At 44.4% G+C, this 25,062-nt stretch overlaps 1 protein-coding gene across 3 annotated transcripts in view; it reads left to right on the forward strand.

Moving 5' to 3' along the window:
* Positions 1-2,305: 2,305 nt before the first annotated feature.
* Positions 2,306-25,062, forward strand: part of SPATA13 (spermatogenesis associated 13) — a 315,048-nt gene continuing 292,291 nt past the window's right edge. For all 3 annotated transcript variants that reach the window (XM_010334901.3, XM_074387925.1, XM_074387924.1), the window contains exon 1: positions 2,306-2,497. In XM_010334901.3, the coding sequence (XP_010333203.1) occupies positions 2,492-2,497 (6 nt within the window). In that variant the 5' untranslated portion in view covers positions 2,306-2,491. The remainder of the gene's footprint in view (positions 2,498-25,062) is intronic.

The raw sequence follows: 25,062 nt of genomic DNA on the forward strand, positions 1-25,062 counted from the left end.
GCCACACAGGCTCAAGATACAAAAGCAAGTGCTATGACATGCACTTTTCCACCCTTTGATCATTAAGTCCTGACTACCTAAATGACCATATTTTAATCGTTTATAATGGTACGTGTGAATTTCTTAAAAACTAACTATAATGCAGTTTTCTTTTTGGTCGGATGTTTCTAAAGTCATATATTTCTAAAATCAGATAGCATTTGCATTCTGAAGACGATGTGTTTTTCCAACTGGAATGTTGCCATTGTCAATATTTTTTCGAGGGGTTCCTGGGAAGTAAACGAGAAAATTAAAATTTGGTTATTCTATTCATGATTTTAAAACATTTAAAGGCGTTTGTGTTTTAAAGTACTGTGATAAATCACTGTAGGAGTAGATTTGTTTAAAGCAAAATACACTAGTTATTTTAAGTTTTTACTAACTTTTTTTTTTTTTTTTTTGAGATGGAGTTTCGCCCTTGTGACCCAGGCTGGAGTGCAATGGCGCGATCTCGGCTCACCGCAACCTCTGCCTCCTGGGTTCAGGCAATTCTCCTGCCTCAGCCTCCTGAGTGGCTGGGATTACAGGCACGCGCCACCATGCCCAGCTAATTTTTTTCTGTGTTTTTAGTAGAAACGGGGTTTCACCATGTTGACCAGGATGGTCTCGATTTCTTGACCTCATGATCCACCCGCCTCGGCCTCCCAGAGTGCTGGGATTACAGGCTTGAGCCACCGCGCCCGGCCTTTATTAACTTTTTAAATTGCTGATTTCTTAGTTTCCACTTGCAGCCGCATTAGAGTAGTCATAGGAAAATTTCTATCTGGAAGGTTGTCCTAGAAAGTTCAGGAATGGACTTGGCTGGTCCTGCGTGGAGACTTAGCTATGCATTTTCCACCGCAGCCTGGAAAACCTCTTTGAACTAATTTTATGATTGATTTTACTGTTAAAATTATTTTTTCAGATACATTGCAGAACTCCTGAAGGCAAGAACCAGATCTTTGGTGTCTTTAGAATTCTCTTTTTGATACCATATACAACACTCTTCGTAAAAACTAGCAGAAAAAAAAAATAAACTTTACCTGGCTGTTGAAAACTAGACTAGAAATAATACTTTTATGTATACTATTCTGAGTCACAGAAGTTTTATTTGCTGACTTTTGTTTTGATTAAACTACACTGAAATGCTAGGGAGTACCTATTTCATAGGTAGAAAAACTGAATTGTGTTCATTAGCCTGTGAAGTATTTTCCAATGCATTATCTTCATTGAGCCTTACAACAACATTCAGGAGTACACATCACCATTTTTTTTTAAATATGTGAGAAAACAGAAGCTCAGAGAAGTTGAGTGAGTCAGGGTCACCCAGAAAGGAAGAGGTACATCTTCTGATCATGTCACATGGTTTTTTTATTCTGCCATTGCAAACCAGATGCACTTGTGAGTTTTGGGAGGCTGGGTCTCTCACCAGCTCTGGGGTGCTCAGTGCAAGATGCTTTCTCTCCCTCTCACTTCCCCAAGGTGACTCCTCTGTGTGGGAGGAAGATGAGAGAAACTCTTTTAAAAAAGAGAAAGAGGCAGGGCAGATGGAAGGAGCTGGAGAGGGGCTTCCTGGAGCAAAAGGAAGTAAGGGTGAGAAAGAAGACTCAAGTGAAGTTGATCAAAAACCAGCCACTGTTCAAAAATAGGAGTGAGGAGATGAGAGAGAGGGTCTTTGTTCAGGCTGCCATCACAAAATTCCACAGCTGGGGGCTTAAACAAAATACCTTGATTGTCTCCTGGTGCTGGGGGCTGGGAATCTGAGATCAAGGAGTCTGCAAGGATGGTTTCTTCTGAGGCCTTGCTCCTTGGCTCACAAACAGCTGCCTTTTTACTGCCAGCCTCACTGGGTCATCGCTCTGTCTTACCTGTGTCCTAATCTCTGCTTGTAAGGACACCAGTCATATTGGATTAGAGCCCACCCATAAGACCTCATTATACCTTAATTACGGCTATGAAGGCCCTGTCTCCAAATACAGTCCCATTCTGAGGTACTGGCGTTAGGACTTCACCATGTGAATTTTGAGTCCATGGCAGAGAATTGAAAAGGTGACACTGACTCATGACTTTGAAGACGAGACCTGGTGACCTGTTTGAATTGCTTTGTTATTCTCATTAGTGCTCTCTCCTAGCACAAATAAATGGTTGAACAAATAATGGCCATTTATTTTTACATTAGTATGTTCTGTTGGTTGGTTTTTTAAAATTCCAGAACTGAATTCTGTATTTGGCTTGCTTCGTAATTAGCTTGCTTGGTAATCTATTCTCACTCTCATCTCTGCAGGGCCAGCTTCAAACCTTGTCAAGCTCTGACAAGGGAAGATGAACCCTAGTTCTAGCTAGAGGTGACCTCTCTATCTGCATTTTTTGGAGCTGTGGAGTGCAGAGTCATATTCGCTGCCTGTGCAGCACCACAGGCCTGATGAAAATGAAATGGCAGCACCGTGCAGAGGGCGAACCCTAGGTCCTGGCCATGAAGGTAAGTTAGGACAACCTTCCGCCTGCGTGGCACTCTCCACACTTATTTCTAACAAGATCCTGTGGCAGAGTAGTTCAGACTGTTTGTGAAGGGCAGCCGGTAGAATTTGAAAGTTTTCTCTGAGGCACTGAGCAACTAACAAGGGTGTAATTGGAATGTGTGGCAAAGACTCAAGTTGTTAAAATATTTGGTCATAAAATAACAGGGGCTGGAGCAAAGCCTGCAGGTCTTGTGGTCAGTACCTTGCCCTTGGACTACACAGTGCCTGCTTTGTAAAGGTGGAAATCAATGCTGTGTTTAAAGCCAGCCAAAGAAGAAGGTTCCGGAGTCTTCTGCCACAGAAGTTTTGGTGTTCACCAGTCATCAGAGTCTCAGAGTACTTGTGTTTGTCTCCTTAATCTCCTTCATTACTAAATATTCTGCCTTCAAAGGGAGAGAGAGTAGTTTTCTATTTCATTCATTTAATGTCTTGTCATTTGCTGAAAGAGTTTTAAGAGGCCACTTCTTGGCACTTCTCTGTAAGTTGAATAGAAACCATATGCATTATTCTAGGAACCTGTTTCTATCAGGGCCCTGTGCCACCTGCCCTTCCCACCGTGAGTGGTGAAGTTCTGGTCTGTGTCCTTCTCGATTTCCCCCAGTCGTTCCTTTTTACTTCTGAGTGTGAGGCCTGGAGGAAATTCTTCAGTAACCCTGCCCAAGAGCAGGGCTCCAATACACCCGCTGGAGCTTTTCCAAGGAACACTGAAAGCATTCAGAATGCACTGCTTGGACAACATCCAGCAGCTCTCCTTGATAGGTGCTTTTAGAAACAGGTTCTTGTGTAGAACAGCTACTGTTACCTCAGCCAAAAAAGGCTGCCTATTTCTCCGAGCCCTGCATACTTAATTAGAACAGGGGTTGGTGCCAGCACTTGCAGTTTGAAAAGTCAGCTTTGAAAGTGAATGCAAGTCCCTGCAAGGTAGAATGATGTGTTTCTCCTATTTGAGCCAGACATCTGTCTAACTGGCCAGCTGTGCAAATCACCTGGCACAGATTCTGGAGGTGAGTTGGTCTCTTCAGTTGCTTTTTTTTTTTTTTTGAGACCGAGTCTTGCTCTGTCGCTAGGCTGGAGTGCAGTGGCACGATCTTGGCGCACTGCAACTTCCACCCTCCTTCAAGCGATTCTCCTGCCTGAGCTTCCCAAGTAGCTGGGACCACAGGCACGCCACCATGCCCAGCTAATCTTTGTATTTTTAGTAGAGACGGGCTTTCACCATGTTGGCCAGGATGGTCTCCATCTCTTGACCTCGTGATCCACCTGCCTCAGCCTCCCAAAGTGCTGGAATTACAGGCGTGAGCCACTGCCCAATTGCTGCTTTTATAGCACCTTTTAACCAAATGTTCACCTCAGATACACTCTTCTCAAATTGTGGAATAGGGCAACCAAACACAAATGTGTAAAGAGTGAGGAAGAATGATTGTTCTGGCTGTTGATAACTTTCCCAGGGATGGCAGGCATGGGTATAGTGAAATGCCCTTCCTTCCTGTCTGCTGCTAGATGGTAATGACACTGAGTGGCTTGGAAGTTCATGCCACTCAAGAATTGATTACTTACTTTCTGTATACTCAGTGCTGACGGGGGCACAAGATGTGTCATGACCTTTCTTCCTGAGTAGTTTACGATCCGGCTGAGGGTGAGCGGCCGTGCACACAGGGAAGCATGGGAAAGGCTGTGCCGTGGCGCAGCCACCCAGGAATGCGTCCGCGGCCAGAGGCCCAGATCCTCCGCTGCAGTGGCTTCTTTCCTCCTGCCTGTGTCCTGCATGTTCTCATCACCCCAACCCCAATCCAGCTGCCGCCCACTTTGAGCTCAGGGTCTTCTTCCAGTTGGTGAGGATGGCTCAAGAAACCCTAACTCTGGATGTGTCTACACCAGGGTGAGTTTGGCTGTGGGGTTTCAAGCCTTATCTTCCTGGAGGAATTTCATCAGGGTCTGAAGGAAATAAAAGAGGGACTGGGCTGAAGGGGAGGAAGAGAGGGCTGTTCTTAGTCTTTCTTCATTATTAGTAGTAGTCATAAATCGTTGGAAAATCCTGAAAGACTGCCTGAGTGCCCATTTCCAGGTGAGAAGGATACACAGGCAACATAGGAATATGAGACTGTGTTGAGGGCAGCACCAGGGGAGAGGAGAAAAACACTGGTCACAGCCTAGATGGTGAGTGAAGAGAGAACAGTCAGTGGCCCATGGAGAAGAGACACACAGGGACAAGGAAGCCAACCTGGGTACAAAGTATTCCCTGCATTAGCCCCAAGAACCCTGGTCCTCACCCATGACCTCAACTCTCCCTTTCATGATACCAGCAGTGATTTGGAGCTGAAGGAGTTCCCAGAAGGGAGTGCAGCTGTTGCTCCTTCCATCCTTCCTGGCATTTCAAGCTGGAATAATAAATGCAGTTCTGGGGTATTAAGTTTGCAGATGTTTTTAGCATACCGTGGTCTCACACGTACACATTAGGTATTTGGGCTGGCCCAGGGACCTATTCATCATATTACCTCTTTCTAAGGAAACTATATGCCAAATTCCAAACAAGCAAAATGTTATTTTTGTTGAGCAAAACCTTTGTAACATGAAAACAAAGTCATCTAAGAATTTTACTGGATAAGAAGACAGAACAGAATGGTCCAGAGGAGTGTCAGAGGACCTGGATGCAAGTCTTGCATAAATGCGTATCGAGCCAAATCCACAAAGATTTACATGTATTGTGTGCAAGAAGAGGATTTGGATTCGTTTTTAACGTTACTTCTGCTCCTTCTAAAAACCAGCCTAAAATGTAACATGTCTTCTCTGAGAATCCCAAATGCTTCTCAAATATCAACTCCTTGGCCTTTCATCCATAAGTCCCCCAGTGTTTCTAGAAAACTGCAAGGAGGATGGTATTGCCCTGTTTTTATACACAAGGGAATATGTCGAGAGGTGTGGATTTCTGCCTGGGAAGATGTTTAGAGGTGTGGATTTCTCAACTTTAATCTACCCTTTGGGTTTGGCTCTTTGTGAAATAGCATTGTCTTCAGTGCTCCTGGCTTTGTTGTCTTAGCTGTAAGATCTTAGTCTTGAGAGAGCATCAGGGCCATACAGCAATCATTTGGCCACAGGAATGTTGGTCACTTAAGGCTGTTTTTGCTGTTGTATTCTGTCTCAGACGCAGATGTCTGAAGTTTCCTCAGATTGGAAACAGCAAGGAATCTCCTTGTGCAGGGAGTACCCTGGGAAATTTCAATAAGTTTCAAATCTTGGTATTTTGGAGGTTAATAGAGATATCTCTCTGTGTGTGTGTGTGTGTGTGTGTGTGTGTGTGTGTGTGTACGTACTACTACACACAGGGCAAGCCTACCCCATAGGCAGTGTGCCCAGAGTAGCCTGGATTGATATTTTAAATAAACTAGAGAATTGAAACCTATACTGAACCTGTTAATATTATGAGACATTCATTTATAATGAAAGCAGATCTCTTAGTTTATGGAATAGATAATCTTGGAGTCCTGTTTGTGTTATTTCAGAAAATATTTTCATGACTGGCTGTTAGAATGTGTCTAGGACCTGGAAATGAGGAGCCACGCTACTTGTAAAATACTCACTCACATTTTCAGTGAATAAAAGATAGCTTGAATAATGTAAAAATCAACAGTTCCCCTCATGGTGGAGTTACATTCTTTGGAGAAAAGTTTAAGCACTCCTAAAAGTTAAATATTATGCTCATTACCGTTAGGTCTGGGAATCTGCCCAAGCAAGTTATTTTTGCAACCTTGTTTATGTTTTAACCAACATAGGCCACTAAATTAAGCATTTTTTTTTCTCTAAAAGACTTGATTTTGCCAGTAAGAATTTGGTTATGCAATTATATGTTGACCAATTAGAAGGTAAAAGCCCAGATTTGAAAAGTTTGGTGTTTTCTTTATCATTTTTAAGAGGACAGTTCAGTGGCATTAAGCACATTCACATTGCTGTGCAACTTTCACCTCCATCCATCTGCAGAACTCTTTCTGTCTTACACAAATGGAAATCCCCACTTCCCTTTCCAGCCCCTGGCCACCACCATTCTACTTTCTATCTCTATGAGTTAGACTACTCTAGGTACCTCGTATAAGTGGATTCTACAGTATTTGTCCTTTAGTATCTCACTTACTTCACATAATATAATGTCCTTAAGGTCTTTTTATGTTGTGGCATATGTCAGAAATGTTTTCCTTTGTAAGGCTGAGTAATATTCCATAATGTGTATATACCACATTTTGTTTATTCATTCACCAGCTGATGGAAATTTGGGTTGTTTCCACCATTTTCATTCTTTCCAATCACTGCATGGTATTCTGTTCTGTGGTTATAACATATTACATAAACCAGTTCTCTTTGGACAGGCTTTCAGTTTTTTCCGTGCTTCAGTGAATAAATGTGAACTTAAACCATTTCACACACGTCCAAGCATGCTTGTCAATCAGATATATTGATATTGATTTGCTGAGAAGAATGTTTTAGGCACATTAAATTTTGGGATGTTGAAGAATTTCCCTCAATGGAGATTATACCAGTTTTTATGTCTCTTTTATAGAGAATCTGTTTCCCAAGCACCAAAGCAGCATGTGAACAGTTCCTTCATTTTTGCTCATTTCAGGATGGAAAATGGTGTATCGGTGTAATTCTAATTTACTTTTCTAGTTTGAGTGAACTCTGAATCAGGGCCATTGTATTTTTTGTACTGCATCTATTTGTTCATTTCTCAGTTGGGCTGTTGGGTTTTCCCCCTCCCTCTTCTTTATATTGGCTGTTGTTGAAAAATGTGCTGTTGTTTGGCATCCCGAGTGCAGCCTGTGGGAGTCTTTGGAGCTCTCCTATGAAACAGGAGCTTTGTCTGAGAATTAGTAAAACCTGCTTTTCAACACCATTGATCAAATACTGGCTTGGTAACAGTAGGTTTTATTAAGGGGAGAGTCCAGTGCGGTAGGAGGCCTTACTAAAATAGTTCATATACTGAAGAAGAAGAAGACTTTGTGAGAAAGATAGAAAAATTTCTAGTTTCACAATGTGTTTCAATGTTTAGATTTACTGAAGTTTTTAAACACTGAATATATAAACTTAATAAATAACTTGGTATGAATTATAAGAAAAACCAAAATAGCTTATCATTAAGTATTATTTGCTAAGCTCATGCAGCTAACTGCATACTGGAAAACTCTTAACTCAACATACTCTACACTGAACTCATTCCTCTGACCCACAGAGTAACTTCCCAGTTCCTGAGTTTGCTGTTTTGCTTCTCCAGATACTCTCCACTCTTCTGTGTTATTCCCTACACCATCACCATGGGCTGAAAGTCTGTCCCTGTAAAATTCTGTGACGAAATCTAACCCCCAAGGTGATGGTATCAGAAGTGAGGCCTCGGGGATTGATTAGATCATGAGGTTGGAGGCCTGATGAACAGGGCTGGTGCCCTTAGAAAAGAGGCACCAGAGAGCCGTCTTGCCATTTTCACTATATCAGGATGTAGCAAGATGGCACCATCTGTGAACTAGAAAGAGGGTACCCACCAGACATTGAATCTACTGAAACATTGATCTTGGACTTCCTAGCCTCCAGAACTGTCAGAGATAAATGTCTGTTGTTTATAAACCACCCAGTTTTTATGGAATTTTGTTACAACTTGACTTTCTTAAGTTCCATTGAAACAATCCCTCTGCTGTGTCTGCCACCCTGCACCCAGTCACCACCACCTTGTTCAGACCGCACTCGATCCCTGCTGGGTTCCCTCAGCCACCTCCAGCTGAGTCTTTGCCTTTAGATTTTTCCACATTGAGCACTTGTCTGATCTGTCACCAAGAGGAGTTTATGAAATGCAACTCTCTGGCTTTGTAAAACCATATCCCTGGCTAAACTCTTTGATGGCCCCTATCCCCCCTAGAATAAATCTCAAACTCCTTAGCATGGCCTCTGGGTTGGCATGCCTGGCCCACTCCCTCAGTTTCCTCACTTCTTGCCCCCTTTTTTCTATACTCCACTGTTCCCGATAGTGATTTCTCAATTCCTTAAACTCAGTGTACACCCTTTTTTCAGGACTTTTGAATCTGCTTCTTTTCTGAAATTTTCTCCCGTTTCACTCCCCAGTCTTTACTAACCTGAGCAGCTCTATTCCTTCTTCCAGTGAGTCTTGCCAAATACTCCCAGCCTGGTTTAGTGGCTTCTTCTAGGATCCTGCACGTCCCTTAGCTTGCATAATTGCCCTGTGCTATAACTGTCTGCTTCCTTGCATAAACAGGCGCACCCCACAAAGCTGTGAATGCCCGGGAAGCAGGATCATGTCTACCTTGTTTCCTGTGATCATCTAGAACCTAACATATTGATTGCTCATAAGCATCTGTTGATGGATGACTGTTGAAAGATGGCTGGAGAACTAACGGAGAATGCCTTCTGGGGATGGGATGTGGCTAGGTGCCAGTGGGTTGTGATAATAGCACACATTGAGAGTCCCAGGATGAGACCCTGAGTGTCTTTCCTGCAAATCATTGAAACCTGTGTGGCAAGAAGAGAAAGCTGAGTTGCCTGCAATTTTTTTTTTTTTTTTTGCCTGATGTACCCCTGGCTTTGTGAGAAAGACAGTGAGGAAAGATGAAGCCTGCTCAAGGTTAAGATCAGGCAGAGGAGAAACAGACACCTGCCAGTTGTCCTGGCAGAATCCTAGGCAGGGCAGCAGCTCACTGAGGTGAGAAGGGGCACAAGAGCTTAGGGCAGAGATCCTGGTCAGGGCTGGTCGGGAAGGGATGGATTTGGAATGCAGCATCATTCAAATTGCCTTCGAAGTCAGCCCATCCAAGAACCTGTGCTGTCTTTTCTTTTTAACACATTCCTGTCCCTCTCTGAGGTGGAAGTTGGTTTGGTGCTGATTCAGGGCAATAAATCCTGAATTTATTTGCGGAATGTAATTACTGATTTGGGACTTAAGTTCTAATCAGTATGCAGTCCAATAAAAATAGCAAAGGTCATATTTTACGGCACTCTGAAGTAAGCAGACTTTTAGCTGAAGACACTCTCAGATGACTTCCTTTCTTGCTCCTCTTTTCTCCATGAAAATTTATAGGGAACGTTGGTATCATAAGAAAAGGGCTTCATGCTGCAAAGTTAGTGAGTCCCAACCCCCCAGTGTCCAGCTGTTTTTGTTATTACTGCATTCTTTTCCCAAGTGCACTGATAAGACTCATGTTCTAGCAAGGCCAATAAGGAAAAAGAGGAAAGGTTAGAATTGCGAGCACCATGCATATTGTGCGCATTTGTGAAAAATTGTTCAAGAGGTGAAAATACTTCTTAGCCCCTAACCCCAAGAGGACAACAGAGTAATCATCCTACAGTGATCTATCTTTGTGGAAAATCAGATTAGGGAGACTGAGTTGGGGAAAGGTGGAGTGGGGTTGGGGTGGGTGAATGGGTTGTTTTCTGAATCGTTTTTGAGAAGAAAAATCTTCCATACCAAGCAGTGGTGAATGAGACTGTTCATTCAGGCTTTGGTATAGTGCAATATGGAAAGGTACCACAAACGGGAAGAGGACACAGTGGTCATGAACATGGGGTTATTGTAATGATTGTCACTGCCATTGTTGAGTGGTTACTACAAGCCAAGCACTCTGCTAAATATTTTACATGGCTTATTTTATTTAATCCTCATGAAATCTAGGCAGTGAGTAGAATAGGTTCATTTGCAATGAGATGACTGAGACCCAGAACCCCCCATCCCCTGTGCCCTCGACACTCCTCAGGTCTGGGTTCTTCCTATAAAGTGGAGAACTGGAGTTCAACCATATGCTCTCAACTCAGAGACCCACTATCTCCATCACTGTCCAGGAGGTCTGAGTCTAGCTCTGTTCCTGATAGCTGTGTGACTTTGTGTACTTAGGTCTGTGTGCTTCAGACCAACATGAGGTATATAGGATTGTTGTGAGAATTATATAAAATAAGACATATGTTAGTTAGGGTGATACTAAGTACTGTAATAAATAAAGCCCAACATTTTGATGGCTGGACTCAATAAAAATTTACTGCCCAGATACAGACCAATGCAAGTATGTCTGGTTGGTGGCAGGTGCTAGTGGTGGTGGATGGCTTTGTTCCACGAAGTCTGCAGGGATCTAGGCTCATGAAGGCTTTGTCTATATGATGTGTGATTTCCAGGACCACTGGGTTCTAGCCATTACACCCACAGACCAGAGAAGAACGTTGGCAGGGGTAGTCTCAGGTATGGTGAGGCCTGAAGGGTCAATTTCAGGGATTCTCTTTAAGAAACCAACACAAAGCGGCCTATGACCAGATTGCTACAGCCCCTTTCTGAGCCTGAAAGGGTCCCTGCAGGAGAGGGATCCTGCGGCCTAGGATTCGTTAGCTTCCTGGTAAACTCTCGTCAGTGGCTGGATGGACCTTGGAGACGTGTTCACATTTGGCTCCACGATTCTGGGAAACGCTGTCTAGACTGCCCGAGATAGGTGACTGCTGGCCTCTGCTGCCACGTGTGCAAAGTGCCTGGCACGGCAGGAGCTAGGAAGCATCAGCCACTGTTCCTCTGTTTACAGTGCAGCCTGGGAGTTTCCATGAAGCCAGCTGTGCCCTGACAGCTGCCTGTCATTATATTTTCGCCAACATGCTCTGGGTTTCGTATAATGTGCCCGGAATCGGTCCTGGCCACTGTGCTTTCAGAAGAGCCTGGAAGCATTAGCAGAGATGGGTTTAAAAGTCCACAGTCTTAAGTCGCCACATAGGAAGCAATGAACCTGCAGTAGTGAAAGGTCATGGACGGAACGTCCCAAGGCTTGGCGCACGGTGGCAGTCTAGGTTCCTAATCCTGGCACTTCGTAACTGCACAGTCACAGCTACCACCTCGCGTAGAACTCAGAGCATTGCGGATCAGCCCAGTTACATTTGCAGTCCAAGGCAGCAGCCTTTCAACCATTTAATAGACCATAACGTTTTAATTAATGGTTTTAGTTGATGTGCCACTAACTAGTGTGTGACTGGAGTAAGTGGTATTAAAGTGCTGTTCTTTCTAGAAATGTGTTGTCTACATCATCAGACAAACTGCCCTTGGCTGTACATTTACGGCAATAAGGCTTCTCTGCAAATGAGAGAAAGCACCTGTCTCTCAGAAGAGTGATGTTGTTTAACAGATGTCAGATGCTTGACGCCAGTTCCTACCAATGACATTCTCAGCCCAGGTCCTGATACTGTGTGCATGTGGCCTGTCCATGCTCCAGCCCTTGTACAGACCCCTGCATGACATTGTTGGACCATGGATTCAAACCCACAGGCAAGGATAAGTGAGAATTTACCCAGGAAAGCCCATCCGTTGGCTAGAGGGAGAGGAAGCAACCACGCTTGCTTTTTAAGTGGATCGCTAGGTAGTTCCCCATAAAACTCTCCATCCAGCTGCAAACCACCCCTGCTCACAGCGGGCATTGTTTATGCAGCCTAAGGGTGAGGCCATTGCATATTACAACAGATTTGCCTGGGAAATTAAATTTGCTTCTGTTGAAGGCATGTGTGAGGGTGCAGTCAGCTGGGGTGAGCAGATATGTTAACGTAGTATGAATGGAGCTTCAGCTCTCAAATGGAGCTTCAGTTATTGTATAGCGGAACAAATGAGACAATCTTGCCATGGCTTCAGAGCGCAGAATTAGGGTGGAAGCTGGAGGATGAGGTATCATTCTTAACAAGGGCACAGCTTTTTATTAGAATAGAAGCAGATATGTTGGGGAGGGGGTTCGTGTGTGGGACTGGCTGGCATGATTGCAGGTGACCTTCAGGCCCTTGCTGCTGAGATCATCTAAGTGCTGGGTAGGTCCTGCTTATCCACAACTGGGAGCCTGTCTTTAATGACCACACGTGGGAAATGTTGAAGTTTTTTGTTTAACGTTAAGTAAAGAAGGTGAGAAAAGAATAAAATGAGCGTAGAGTACTGTTTTTTAAATATTAGAGTCTGTAAAGGAATAAAGAGCACTCATTTTTGAAAACAGAAGAGTAGAATTAGGCAATAGGCAATAGATTTTTCTTGCCTTACAGTCATAAGGAGACTAGCTTGTAACTAAGCTACTAGCTAGTAAAACCTGTATTTTAGGCCAAAAGGGAGATTAAAAGTTAAAAGCACATCTGCACACTGCTACAGAGCATTTGCTTTAATTAAACTGGTGAATTGGTTTAGCTCAATGTTCAGAACTAGGGGTGATTTTTGCTTCCCAAGGGACATCTAGCAGTGTCTGGAGAAGGTTTTCAGTGTCGTGACTGTGTAAGACGCTGTTCCTGACGTCTAGTGGGTAGGCGCCAGGGATGCAGCTAAACATGTCACCATGCACACACGGCCCCCAAACACGAAATACGTTATCCAAAAATGTCAGCAGTGCCAAGGTTGGGAAACGCTGGCATCGCCTGAAGATACATAGCAATCTCGTTTGCTGTTCTAAGACTCCAAAAAATTCCATCTTAAAATTATCATACATAGCTGATGTCCTGATTTTAGCCCTAGAAAGACAAAGAAAGGTGTGATCTTTGAACCACACGTAAATCAAAGGTTATTTTGTTTTTCCTGTTTGGCTTAGTAAAATCCAGGTGATGAATCTCATTTAATTGGATTTGACATTAACATGAGTATCACTGGGCCTTGGTTTTTTAACTTGGTATTATTTCTGACTTATTTTTAGATAACTGATTATTCCGATAACTTAAAATGAATCCAGCCCACATGGGAAGGAATGACAGAGGTCAGCTCTGGTAGGGGCCCTAATGACTGCCATTTTCAGCTGAAAACAGATGCAGTGTCCAGGTCCACTGAGGTTTTCCCTTTGAGATAACAACGTGAGATCACAGAATTTCGCCTGTATCTGATATGCATTTTCATATTTACAATCAGTCTAATTTTGTGATCTGGAAAGTTTTTATTCTTCTTGCCAGAAACTTCTGAAAAAAATTACAAAGGCAGAGAAATGAAGGCGGTTATGTTAATTAATTACTGATTTGCAAATGAGATCACAAGATGTGACTCTTTGAAAAGTGTAGAGTGGTAAGAAGGGCATAAAAATTCACATAAGCCACCTTGCCTTGAGAACTGGGGAAGGGTGAGGCTGCCTTGAACTGCTTGGAGGAAGTTGTCATCTTTCATTCTGAGTACTGGTTGGACCCTGAGTGCATGTGCTTTGTCTCTACCTGAGCTCCGTGTTTAAGGAAAGACTTGAAGAGCCTACAGAAACAACTGAGAGTTAGATATGGGACTGTGAGATACGCAGGACTTGGGTTGCTCATTCTGGAAGAGAATAGACCCTAACAGTGTGTTGGAGTCTCTGAGAAAATGAAGGATTTTAGGTAGTTTTTTCTTGCTGTTGTAACAAGTTGTGAACCTAATGTGATATTTGAACACACGTAAATCAAATATTATCTCATATTGGGGGTCAGGGGTCTAAAGTGGGCTTCGCTGGGGTGACTCACGAGTGGGCAGGGTTGCTTTCCTTCTGAGGCCATGAGGGAGAATCCACACCCTGCCTTTCCACCTTCTAGAGTGTTACAAGAAAGGCTTCCAGCAAATTAAATTTACCAGAGTTCAACTGAGCAAAAACGGTTTGCAAATCAGACAGTCCCCAGAACCAGAAGAAGTTTAGAGCTACTGAACTGGGGCTGTCACATGGTTGGGTAATATTTATGGACAGAGGAAAGAAAGTGACCTACTGAAAATGAAGTGACGTACAGAAGTGGCTGTGTTGGTCACAGCTGGGTACTTGCCTTATGTGAACAAGTTTTAATTGTTGGCCACTTGAGCTTGGCTGATTGGCTGAGATTTAGCTACTTGTTATAAGAGTAGCTTACAGGCTGTTAACACATCAGTGAAGTTACAGTTGGCTATACATAAGAAGCTATGCACAAAGAAGCCTTGAGATCAAACTTAAAATACCTGAGGAGGCAGCGTTAGGCCAAAGGTAATTTAACAAGAGGCTTCCAGCATTTCTTGGCTTGTGGCTCCTCCTCCATCTCCAGAGCCAACTGTCGCCTGGCTCCAACCTATGCTTCCATGGTCAGTCTCCTCCTCTCTCTCTTTCCTTTACAAGGATCTTTGTGCTCCCCTGCCACTCTCTTTCCTTTACAAGGATCTTTGTGCCCACAGTGGCCCTCTCAGATTGTCTTGAAGGCAGGGACTGCTTTTCCAAACATATAGGTAGGAGAGAGTGGCTCAGAGGGCCCTTGCTGTTCCCAGTGCCCCCATTTGTCTTAAGAACAGTGAATAATGGAATAACCAGTATTGATTCTGGGCTTCTAACCACTCTTGTAAGGATCAGTCATGATTGACAGAAACATCTTGGCTCTTAGATGATTGCTTTTCTGCTTAAACAACCATCAGTTTCAACTAAAAATATTGTGAGCAGAAATGGTCTCCATTGTTGACTTTATTTATTAAGGTGTAATGGGCATAGAATGCACATATTGAAAGTGCACACTTTGGTGGATATGTGTATACCCATCACAATCAAAATTATGTCCATATTCATCACCATCAGAAGTAGAACATGCATTGCCCCCTGTGATCCATCCCTCCCCGCCCCATTCCCAGGCAAACACTGATGCATCCTATCACTGTAAGTTAGCTGCATTTTCCAGAATTTTATACAAAAGAAGGCATACACCATGAAATCTTTTTTTTTTTACTTCTTTCACTCAGCATAATTACTTTGAGATTTATCCATGTCATTCCATGTACCACTAGTTCATGCCTTTTTATTGCTTAGTAGTTATATTAGTCCATTTTGCATTGCTATAGAGAAATACCTGAAACTAGGTAATTTATAAAGAAGAGAGGTGTATTTGGTTCATGGTTCTGCAGGTTGTTCAGGAAGGATAGGACCAGCATCTACTTCTGTTGAGGCCTCAGGAAGCTTCTAATCATGGTGGAAGTGTGAAAGGGGAGCAGGTGTGTCACATGGCAAGAGAGGCAACAAGGGAGCGAGGAGGAGGTGCCGGCCTCTATAAACAATCCCCTCTCTTCTGAACTGATAGAGCAGAGCTCACTCATTACCATGAGAGGGCACCAATCCACCCATCAAGAATCCACCCCCATGACCCAGACACCTCCCACTAGGCCCTACCTCCAACACTGTGGATCAAATTTCAACACGAGTCTTGGAGGAGAGAAACTATATTGGTAGTATTCCATTGCTCATCCAGCCACTTGGGAATAGACATTGGATTGTTACCGGTCTTGGGCTATGATGAGTAAAACTGCTACAGGAATTCAGTTTCAGGTCTTTGTGTGACAAATGTACTCTTTTGTGCTGGGGTAGTATCTAAGTACAAATGACAAGGTCATGTGGTAGATATGTTTAACCTTTTTAGAAACTACCAAACTGTTTTCCAAAGTTATTGCACCATTTCACTTTCCCACCAGCAGTGAATGTTCCCACCCTAGAATGTTCCTGTTACCTTACATTCTCTACAGCACTTGGAATCATCAGTTTAAAAAATTTTAGCCATTCTAAAGCTATGTAGTGGTATCTTGGAGTAGTTTTAATTTGCATTTTCTCAATGACTAACGATGTTGAGCTTTCTTCTTGTTCTTCTTTGTTGTCTATCTTCTTTCATGGAATGTCTATCCAAATCTTTTGTCCATTTTTATCAGGTTGTTTTCGATATTATTGCATTTGAGAGTGTTTTATAAACATGTTATGGATAAAAGACCTTTTTTAGATACAGTATTTACAATGTTTTCTCCTTGACTGTAGCTTAATTTTCTTTTTCTTTTTCTTTTTCTTTTTTTTTTTTTTTAGATGGAGTTTCAGAGTTTTGCTCTTGTTACCCAGGCTGGAGTGCAATGGCATGATCTTGGCTCACTGCAACCTCTGCCTCCTGGGTTCAAGCGATTCTCCTGCCTCAGCCTCAAATAGTTGGGATTACAGGCATGCGCCACCACGCCCGGCTAATTTTTTGTATTTTTAGTAGAGTTGGGGTTTCTTCAGTGTTGGTCAGGCTGGTCTCAAACTCTTGACCTTGTGATCCACCCACCTCATCCTCCCAAAGTGCTGGGATTACAGGCATGAGCCACCGTGCCCAGCCATCTTTAAACTTTCTTAACAGTGTGTTTAGAAAAACAAGTTTTTAATTTTGATAAAATTCAGTTCGTCAGTTGTTTCTTTAATGGATCATGTTTTCTGTATTTATGAAATCTTTTCCTAAACCAGGGTTACAATGTTTTCTTTCTGTGTGTTGTTACAGAAATTTTATATATCTAGGTTTTACATTTAGGTTTATGATTCAGTTTCAGTTAATTTTCATATATGGTCTGAGATATAGATTCAGATTCTTTTTTTGCACATGAACATCCATCTCTTCCAACACCATTTGGTGACAAAATGTTACTTTTCCATTGAATTACCTTTGCATTTTTTGTTAAAAATCACTTGGCTTGGGCATGGTGGCTCACACCTGTAATCCCATCACTTTGGGAAGCCAAAGTATGCAGCCTCACTTGAGGCTGGAGGTAGGGAGGTCGAGAACAGCTTGACTAACATGGAGAAACCCCGTCTCTACTAAAAATACAAAAAATTAGCCAGTCGTGGTGGTGCATACCTGTAATCCCAGCTACTCAGGAGGCTGAGAAGAATCACTTGAATCCAGGAGGCGGAGGTTGCAGTGAGCCGAGGTCACTCCATGGCACTCCAGCCTGGGAAATGAGCGAAAGTCTGTCTCAAAAAAAAAAAAAAAAAAAAATCATTTGGCTTTGTATTTGTGAGTCTATTTCTAGGCTCTGTTACGTTCAGTGATCAATTTTTCATCTTTTCACTGAGATGACTCTCTCTCTATATATATACTTTTTAGATGGAGTCTTGCTCTGTTGCCCAGACTGGAGTACAGTGGCACAGTCTCAGCTCACTGCAACCTCTGCCTCCCAGGTTCAAGCAGTTCTCATGCCTCAGCCTCCGAAGTAGCTAGTGTTACTGGTACATGCCACCATATCAGGATAGCTTTTTGTGTTGTTAGTAGAGATGGGGTTTCACCATGTTGGCCAGACTGGTCTTGAACTCTTGACCTCAAGTGATCCACCTGCCTAGGCCTCCCAAAGTGCTGGGATTACAAGCGTGAGCCACTGCACCTGCCTAATGTTGATTATCTTAACAACTAGTTTTACCAGTCTCAAAATCAGGTGGTGTCGGTCCTCCATTTTTTTCAAGGGTGCTTTGGTCATTCTAGGTATTTTGCATTTCCAAGTGTTTTAGAAACATTCTCATTTTCTATTTTTTTTTTAAAAAAAAGCCTGTTTGGATATTGATTAGCATTGTGTAGAATATTTACATCAATTTGAGGACATTTGGCATATTAACAATGTTGAATCTTCCAAGCCATCACACAGGCTGTCTCTCATTTCATTTTGCTTGAACGGCAGGTCGTAGTTGTAAGTGTATACACCTTGACCTTGTGGGACTCCCAGCTCCATCTCAAGTCAGAGAGATGTTCAGGCTCAGGCTGGATTTTTCCTGCCTGAGCTACAGCCTGGAACCCCCTCCAGGCAATGCCTATGGAAGCCTAAGTGTTAGCCTGTTTGTTTCTGTCTCTCAGGGATTACTCTCAAGTGCGGCCTGGTATCTAACATAAATGTAAACTGGTGTTTCTTATATTTAGGTTGCTTTTATTTTCAGTGAGGGAGTAAATCTGGTTCCTGTTACTCCATTTTGTTCAGAATCAGAAATCCTCTTTTTCACTTTTTGTAGCAGACTTTCCTCATTTAGATACTTAGGCAAAGCAGATGCAGAGTGCCTCTGTTGTTGTTAATATTCCTGGCCAAACACCTGACTTGCAGCAGAGCTAATGGTTACCTTGCCAGGCCTGAAAGACAGGCAGTGTAGTAGAATATAGTCAACAACGAGTGGGCCTATAAACAGGAAAAAGAGTGTTTGCCCTCATGAGTAATCACCAAAATGCATATTAAAACCACACAAAGATGGCATTTCACACTGAGGACAGTGAGGTAAGAAACCTAGTGAGAGAGTTAGACATTGAGCAGATGAGCACAGAATCAAATACAGAATTTCAGCTGTCGCAGTCTAGAAAGAAGGGCATTGTGCCCTGAGAGAGAACAGAGGGCTTGACCTGGCCTTGGGGCTGGGAAGCCTTCACTGAGGAAGTGTGGGTCTTGGAGCAGCTGAGGGAAGTAGGAGTTTTTAACAAGGCGGAAAGATAGAAAAGAGGGTTTCAAAGGGAGCAGCAGGTGCCAAAGTCCAGTGATGGAGGAGGATACAGGAGGTGTGTAGAGCCCAGTGAAAGACAGTGCTGGGTGGCGAGGTGTCTAAGCCAAGCAGCTCTTGGTGGGAAAGAACCTTCCGGATACTGCACAAGGAATGACCCTCAGGACAGATGCAGCCCCTTGCCATCCCCAAACCCGCCTTCTGGGGGAAAGACATAAACCAAGTACACAGCAGCAATGTAAGATGTTTGCTAATGTGATCTGTTCTATAACGTGGTGGGGAAGAGGACCCAAGAAGGATTCTAAGGGAAGGGCATCCAGAAGCCCTGTTGGGGGAGAGGCTTGTGTTCAAGGAAGTGAATTCAGGAGAGCCCTGGGTTAGAGGCATGAATTTGGGAGAGCTCTGGGCCAGAGGCATGAATTTGGGAGAGCCCTAGGCTAAAGATGTGAATTCGGGAGAGCCCTGGGTGAGGGGTGTGAATTGGGGAGAGCCCTGGGTGAGGTGTGATTTGGGGAGAGCCCTGGGTGAGGGGTGTGAATTGGGGAGAGCCCTGGGTGAGGGGTGTGAATTGGGGAGAGCCCTGGGTGAGGGGTGTGAATTGGGGAGAGCCCTGGGTGAGGGGTGTGGATTGGGGAGAGCCCTGGGTGAGGGGTGGGAATTTGGGAGAGCCCTGGGTAAGGGGTGGGAATTCGGGAGAGCCCTGGGTGAGTTGTGAATTGGGGAGAGCCCTGGGTGAGGGGTGTGAATTCAGGAGAGCCCTGGGTGAGGTGTGAATTGGGGAAAGCCCTGGGTGAGTTGTGATTTGGGGAGAGCCCGAGGCATGTGTTTTGGGGCAAGTCCTGGGTGAGGGGTGTGAATTGGGGAGAGCCCTGGGTGAGGGGTGTGAATTGGGGAGAGCCCTGGGTGAGGGGTGTGGATTGGGGAGAGCCCTGGGTGAGGGGTGTGGATTGGGGAGAGCCCTGGGTGAGGGGTGTGGATTGGGGAGAGCCCTGGGTGAGGGGTGTGGATTGGGGAGAGCCCTGGGTGAGGGGTGTGGATTGGGGAGAGCCCTGGGTGAGGGGTGTGGATTGGGGAGAGCCCTGGGTGAGGTGTGATTTGGGGAGAGCCCTGGGTGAGGGGTGTGAATTGGGGAGAGCCCTGGGTGAGGGGTGTGGACTGGGGAGAGCCCTGGATGAGGGGTGTGGATTGGGGAGAGCCCTGGGTGAGGGGTGTGGATTGGGGAGAGCCCTGGGTGAGGGGTGTGGATTGGGGAGAGCCCTGGGTGAGGGGTGTGGATTGGGGAGAGCCCTGGGTGAGGGGTGTGGATTGGGGAGAGCCCTGGGTGAGGGGTGTGGATTGGGGAGAGCCCTGGGTAAGGTATGAGTTTGGGAGATTTCCCGGGTAAGAGTTGGGAATTTGGGACTGGAGACTGTTGATTTCCTAGGCTCCTATAACCCAGTACTGCTTTTCAGTCTCTCCTCCTCGGAGTTCCTGACTGCCGTGCCCTGTGTTTCCCCCTTGCCTGCTCCCCTCACACCCCAGCCTCTTTGGCTACTATTAGTATGATCTGACATCGTTCTTCTAGGCTGGGCAAGTGGCCTCTTGTACTCGTGCTCTCTCCAGGTGATGTCACCCAGTCTCAGAGCCACATTACATTTTAAAGTTAGAGTTGGGCAGAAGTAGTCAAATATACTAGGACACGGGGGAAAGTAACGGTGTTAGGTTACTGAGGTGGAGGGTGAGCAGGTGAATGGCTGGAGAGGAGGCAACACCTCTGTGCTAATGGCAGGATGCAGGGGATAATGTGTTTCATGTAAAAGCTGCAGGAGCAGGGATGGAGGGAGTGTCTGTCTGGGGACACCTGCTTCTTCTGAGAAGGAGGGTATGAAAGAGGTGAGGTCAGGGTGGGGCTTGGTGGGGCTGGAAGTTTGAGGAGAGTGGAGATCTCCTGAAGGAATGGCCATGGAAAGGGGAGAATGAACCGGTGGGAAAAGGCAGGAGGGTGACTGAACTGGCTGCTGACCCATTGATGGGTCAATCCCATCAATGCCCCTCTGTCCTGATGGTGATGCTTCCCAGGAGATTCCAGCACAGTCCCAGGAGGGCACCCCATTCATCCCAGTGAGTTGGATGGGAAGCCAGAGGGGTGAGGAGTTTCGGATACCGGCAGAGATGTCAATGATGGCCATGGCTTTGGAGGGAAATGAAGAAAGGGAACCTGATGGGTTGGAAAACTAAAGGAGTCAGCACCAGGAGGTCCAGGAGGCGAGGGAGCAGCAGGCAGGGCTGAGCAAGCAATCTGCAGGGAAGGGCTCCAGCACTGGCCCGAGATTCAGACAATAATTTCAGAAGATAAGACTGACTGTGTGGCCACAACATCACTAACGTAGACATTGAACTCACCTGGGGGGGGGGCGGTAGGGAACAGAGGTGGACCATGTCCTGTGAGCCACATGTCAATATCTTAGGTGCCCGAGAGAGAGTGACCAGAAGTCAGCAAAGTGCAGTGGCAAAAGTGGAGTCAGGTGCACGTTTGAGGCATGGGCTTCAAAAAAGCGATGTCATAGCTTTTGACCTCTGTCACATGAAGTCATATACAAGAGGTCTAAGATGATTGTCATGTATATGTCCATGCTCCCATTCAATAGCTCACTCTTAACACTATGCCTGTGACTGAAAGACTTTCAAAAAGCGTCTTGGTGAACATACTGAATGACAGGTATCTACCAGTCTCTACGTTGGGCTTGCAGGCACGGAATAAATTCAAAAGTCTGTCTTCTTGGGATCTTTAGAGTCGGAGGCACTGACAAACAAATTCCAGTAGGAGGGAAATGTCACAGTAGCTCTGCATTCGATAGAGAGGGGACAGAGTGACACGCTCTGGGGATGGAGTAGAGGAGCTGGTTGTGGTGGTATCTGAAAGCACTCTGGGCTTGGGGAAACACTAGATTGGCCTCAGTGGCCTGACGCATGGTCGTAGGGGTGGGTGTGTTGGTCTTTGAGACTTCCCCATCCCTTGCTGTTGGACTGACTAGACTGGGGGAGCTTCACGAATTCGCCAGTTGCTGGGGTCTCCTTGGAAGAAAACTGCCGCAAGGCTGGTCTAGCTCCTTGAAGGGGGAAGGGCATCCAGTGCGCCTGCGACCCCCACCCCCCTCGTCCCGCCCCCACCATCACAGGGACTGGCTGTACCCCCTGATGGAAACAGTTTCCTCCATGCTGCTGCCCTGCAGTTTTTGCCCCCCAGGCACAGATGTAGGACCCATCCAGCCTGTTTTTCCTATTCAGTTATGCACAGTGTTGTAAAATCAAATTCACTGCCTGTCCCAGGTGGGAATTGGGCCCTATTGGAACCTTCACTTCTGATGTCCCCAGAAGTGGCTCAACGAAATATTTTTCTTTTTCTGAATGTGGGGGGTGAACAGAGAAGATTACTCTAATTTCTTCTTCTGTTAATTTTCCCCATGAACTCAGGCCAGGAGTATATGGGCCAACAATTCTCTGTGGCCATTGGCTCAGTCTTCCAAATTACAGCATATGCACGTCTGTTCAAAATCCCATCTGTCTGGTTTTCAGTGGTTCTGTCTGTAACATTTTCCCCACACTGGTCTGTAAATCTGGATGTGTATGTGTGTGTGTATAGATGCTTAGATGTACATAGAGATTGAGTGCTCTGGAGTGCCTAGGCCAGATCACTCAGAGAAAGTGTTGATTTAAAATTTTGATGTTTCAGTTACAGAAATCCTAAACTAAGCACAGCTTCTCTGACCCTATAACAATTTCATTGCTGAGACATAAGATAACAGCAGGTTTACAAGAGAAGTGGTAAGAAGATTGAGAATTCAAATAATGAATGGAGTGCACACAGTAAAGAGTGCTGTGCCCATCTTCATGAGGAACCTGAATTAAGGCTGCTGTGCTACAAATCAAGTAATGTGTAATTTTTCTTTGGAAGCATCTAGTAGCTTTAATGATAACAACTAGCTCCTAAGAAAACCTAGAATTTTAAAAGAAATAAAACTAAGACTAGAATCTTCATCATGTATTCAGTTCTTTAGTATTATATTAGTAGTAACTAATACAAATTTAATTGCATGTAATGCATTTTAAGCAATTTTAGATTGAAGCAGAATATTAACTATGACTGTAGAAAATCCTTTTTTTATTTGAGAAGGAATCTCGCTCTGTTGCCAGGCTGGAGTACAGTGGTGCAATCTTGGCTCACTGTAACTTCCGTCTCCTGGGTTCAAGTGATTCTCCTGCCTCAGCCTCCCAAATACCTCGGACTATAGGCACATGCCACTATGCCTGGCTTATATTTTGTATTTTTAGTAGAGACAGGGTTTCACCATGTTAGCAAGGATGGTCTCGATACCTGACCTCATGATCCATCCGCCTCAGCTTCCCAAAGTGCTGTGATTACAGGTGTGAGCAGAAAGTCCATTTTTGAACCAGTGCAAAATATTTGCAAAAGTATTTGTCTTTATATTACACATCAGCCATTATCCATTACAATGATGATTCTAAAATACTTTTTGTTCTATGCCTGATTAACTCACAAATTTAATGTAATATTAGACATGCAAAAAATACATGGAAAAAAACGCAGTATACATCAGCAAATTCAGAACCCATTAAACAAGAAGCAATACAGCAGAAGCCCATTCTCAGCCACACTCTCCCTCCTGTATTGTACACTTGATGCATATACATACACACAGAAACAGTAGGTATACTAATGTCTTTTAAATATAGACGTTGACTCTTGGCTCCTTGCATAGTTCCTGGTGGGCAATCCTGGGCTTTGGTATGTCCTCAAGTTTATTCAGGGATTTGGATTCCTCCCTAGGGCAGAATGTCTCTGTCTCTGGTGAAACACAGCTTCAAAAAAATCTCCAAAGCATTGTGAATTCCTATCTGGTAAATGACATGAAGATGAATTATTAGAAAGATGAAATTAAGAGCAGATACAGAAAATCCTGCTCTGCAGTCATCAGTAAAGAGTCAGTGAAATCCCAGTTCTTGTACCAACACCTATCTGCGCGCTTTGAACAGATAGTATTTACAGCAGTGTTTACAGTTAACACGGCAGCTGTGCTTCCTTCTTGTTAAATTGCTCTCATCCAGGTTGGAGGGACCATAGTATATTTGTTTGTTCTCTGGCTCTGTAGTTCTCTAGGAAAATTAAAAGGTTTTCTTAGCTGCGTGGCCACCCAGGGGTGAGGGGCTCCTTTAAGGGGTGCAGACAGGACTTAGGGAGGATGGGGCCACCCCTGTATGAAGGTGCTTCTTCCGTTGGGAGTTCCATCGGGTGTCCTGGAGCTGGCTGTGGGCAACAGACACTGCCCCAGGAAGATGCAGGAATGGTCAGCACAGTGTATCAATGAAATCAATTCCGAGACTGCTCCGTCCACAAAGGGCTGAAAATTCACTTTCCATACGATTTATCATCCCAAATTATGTTCGGTCACAGTATCTGTGAAACCTGTGGGAGGGTCTACAGTGACATTAGGCTAACAGTAAGATACAAAAGGACACTCAGATAACAAAATGCCAACCACTCGCGACCCCCACATTAAACCAGAAACCCTTTCCATTATCATATTTGGAGTGAAAGCTTAAAGCGCACGTCTTGACTTTAGCTGTTCTGTTATCGCCACAGTCTACTTACTGTCTGTGAGAATAAATAAAATGATGTCATTGAGGCACATGTGAAAATGAATCTATGTTTCCTTTCACATGGCTACCTTTTCATGACACACAGGTTATCTTTGCCACGTTCTTGCCATTTTAAAAGAGCTAAGACTTCTCAAAGTAAGTACTTTTCTCAGAGTCCTTAATTTGGAAGAATTCTGCTTTCTCTGAGTGGCTTGGGGAGAAGTTAATAGATGCTGGAAGACGACGTCAGCATTTAATTGCAAAGAAATTCTGTTCCTTGGCATCCTGGCTTTTGTGCTCACACTTCAACACTGTTTTACTTCTTAAATTTTTACCGTGTTTACTAAATCTGGATGGATTATGAAGCCGTATTTCTAAAAGATACTCGTATGTTTAGAGGCGAGAATCAGAGATCTTCAATGGACTGGAAGATTGCCTTGCTTCTTAGACCATGGAAGTAGCCCATGAATCTAGTGCTCACCTGATTCCTAGCAGCTTAAGCCTGGGACCGGAGTTCATATTTAAGTACAAAAGATGGAGTGTATGCAGGGAGGGAATGGAAACGACGGTTTTAAGGAATGTTTTGGGGACTATGGAATCCTTGGTGAAAAAGTGCCGTTATACAGCTTCCCTCTTTGTTAAGGGATGAACTCATGAATTCGTAGGTATGGGGACTGGGGGTGGGAAAGGGATGGGGGAAATCT

This window comes from Saimiri boliviensis, chromosome 16, assembly GCF_048565385.1.
Source record: "Saimiri boliviensis isolate mSaiBol1 chromosome 16, mSaiBol1.pri, whole genome shotgun sequence".
Taxonomy (NCBI): Eukaryota; Metazoa; Chordata; class Mammalia; order Primates; family Cebidae; genus Saimiri; species Saimiri boliviensis.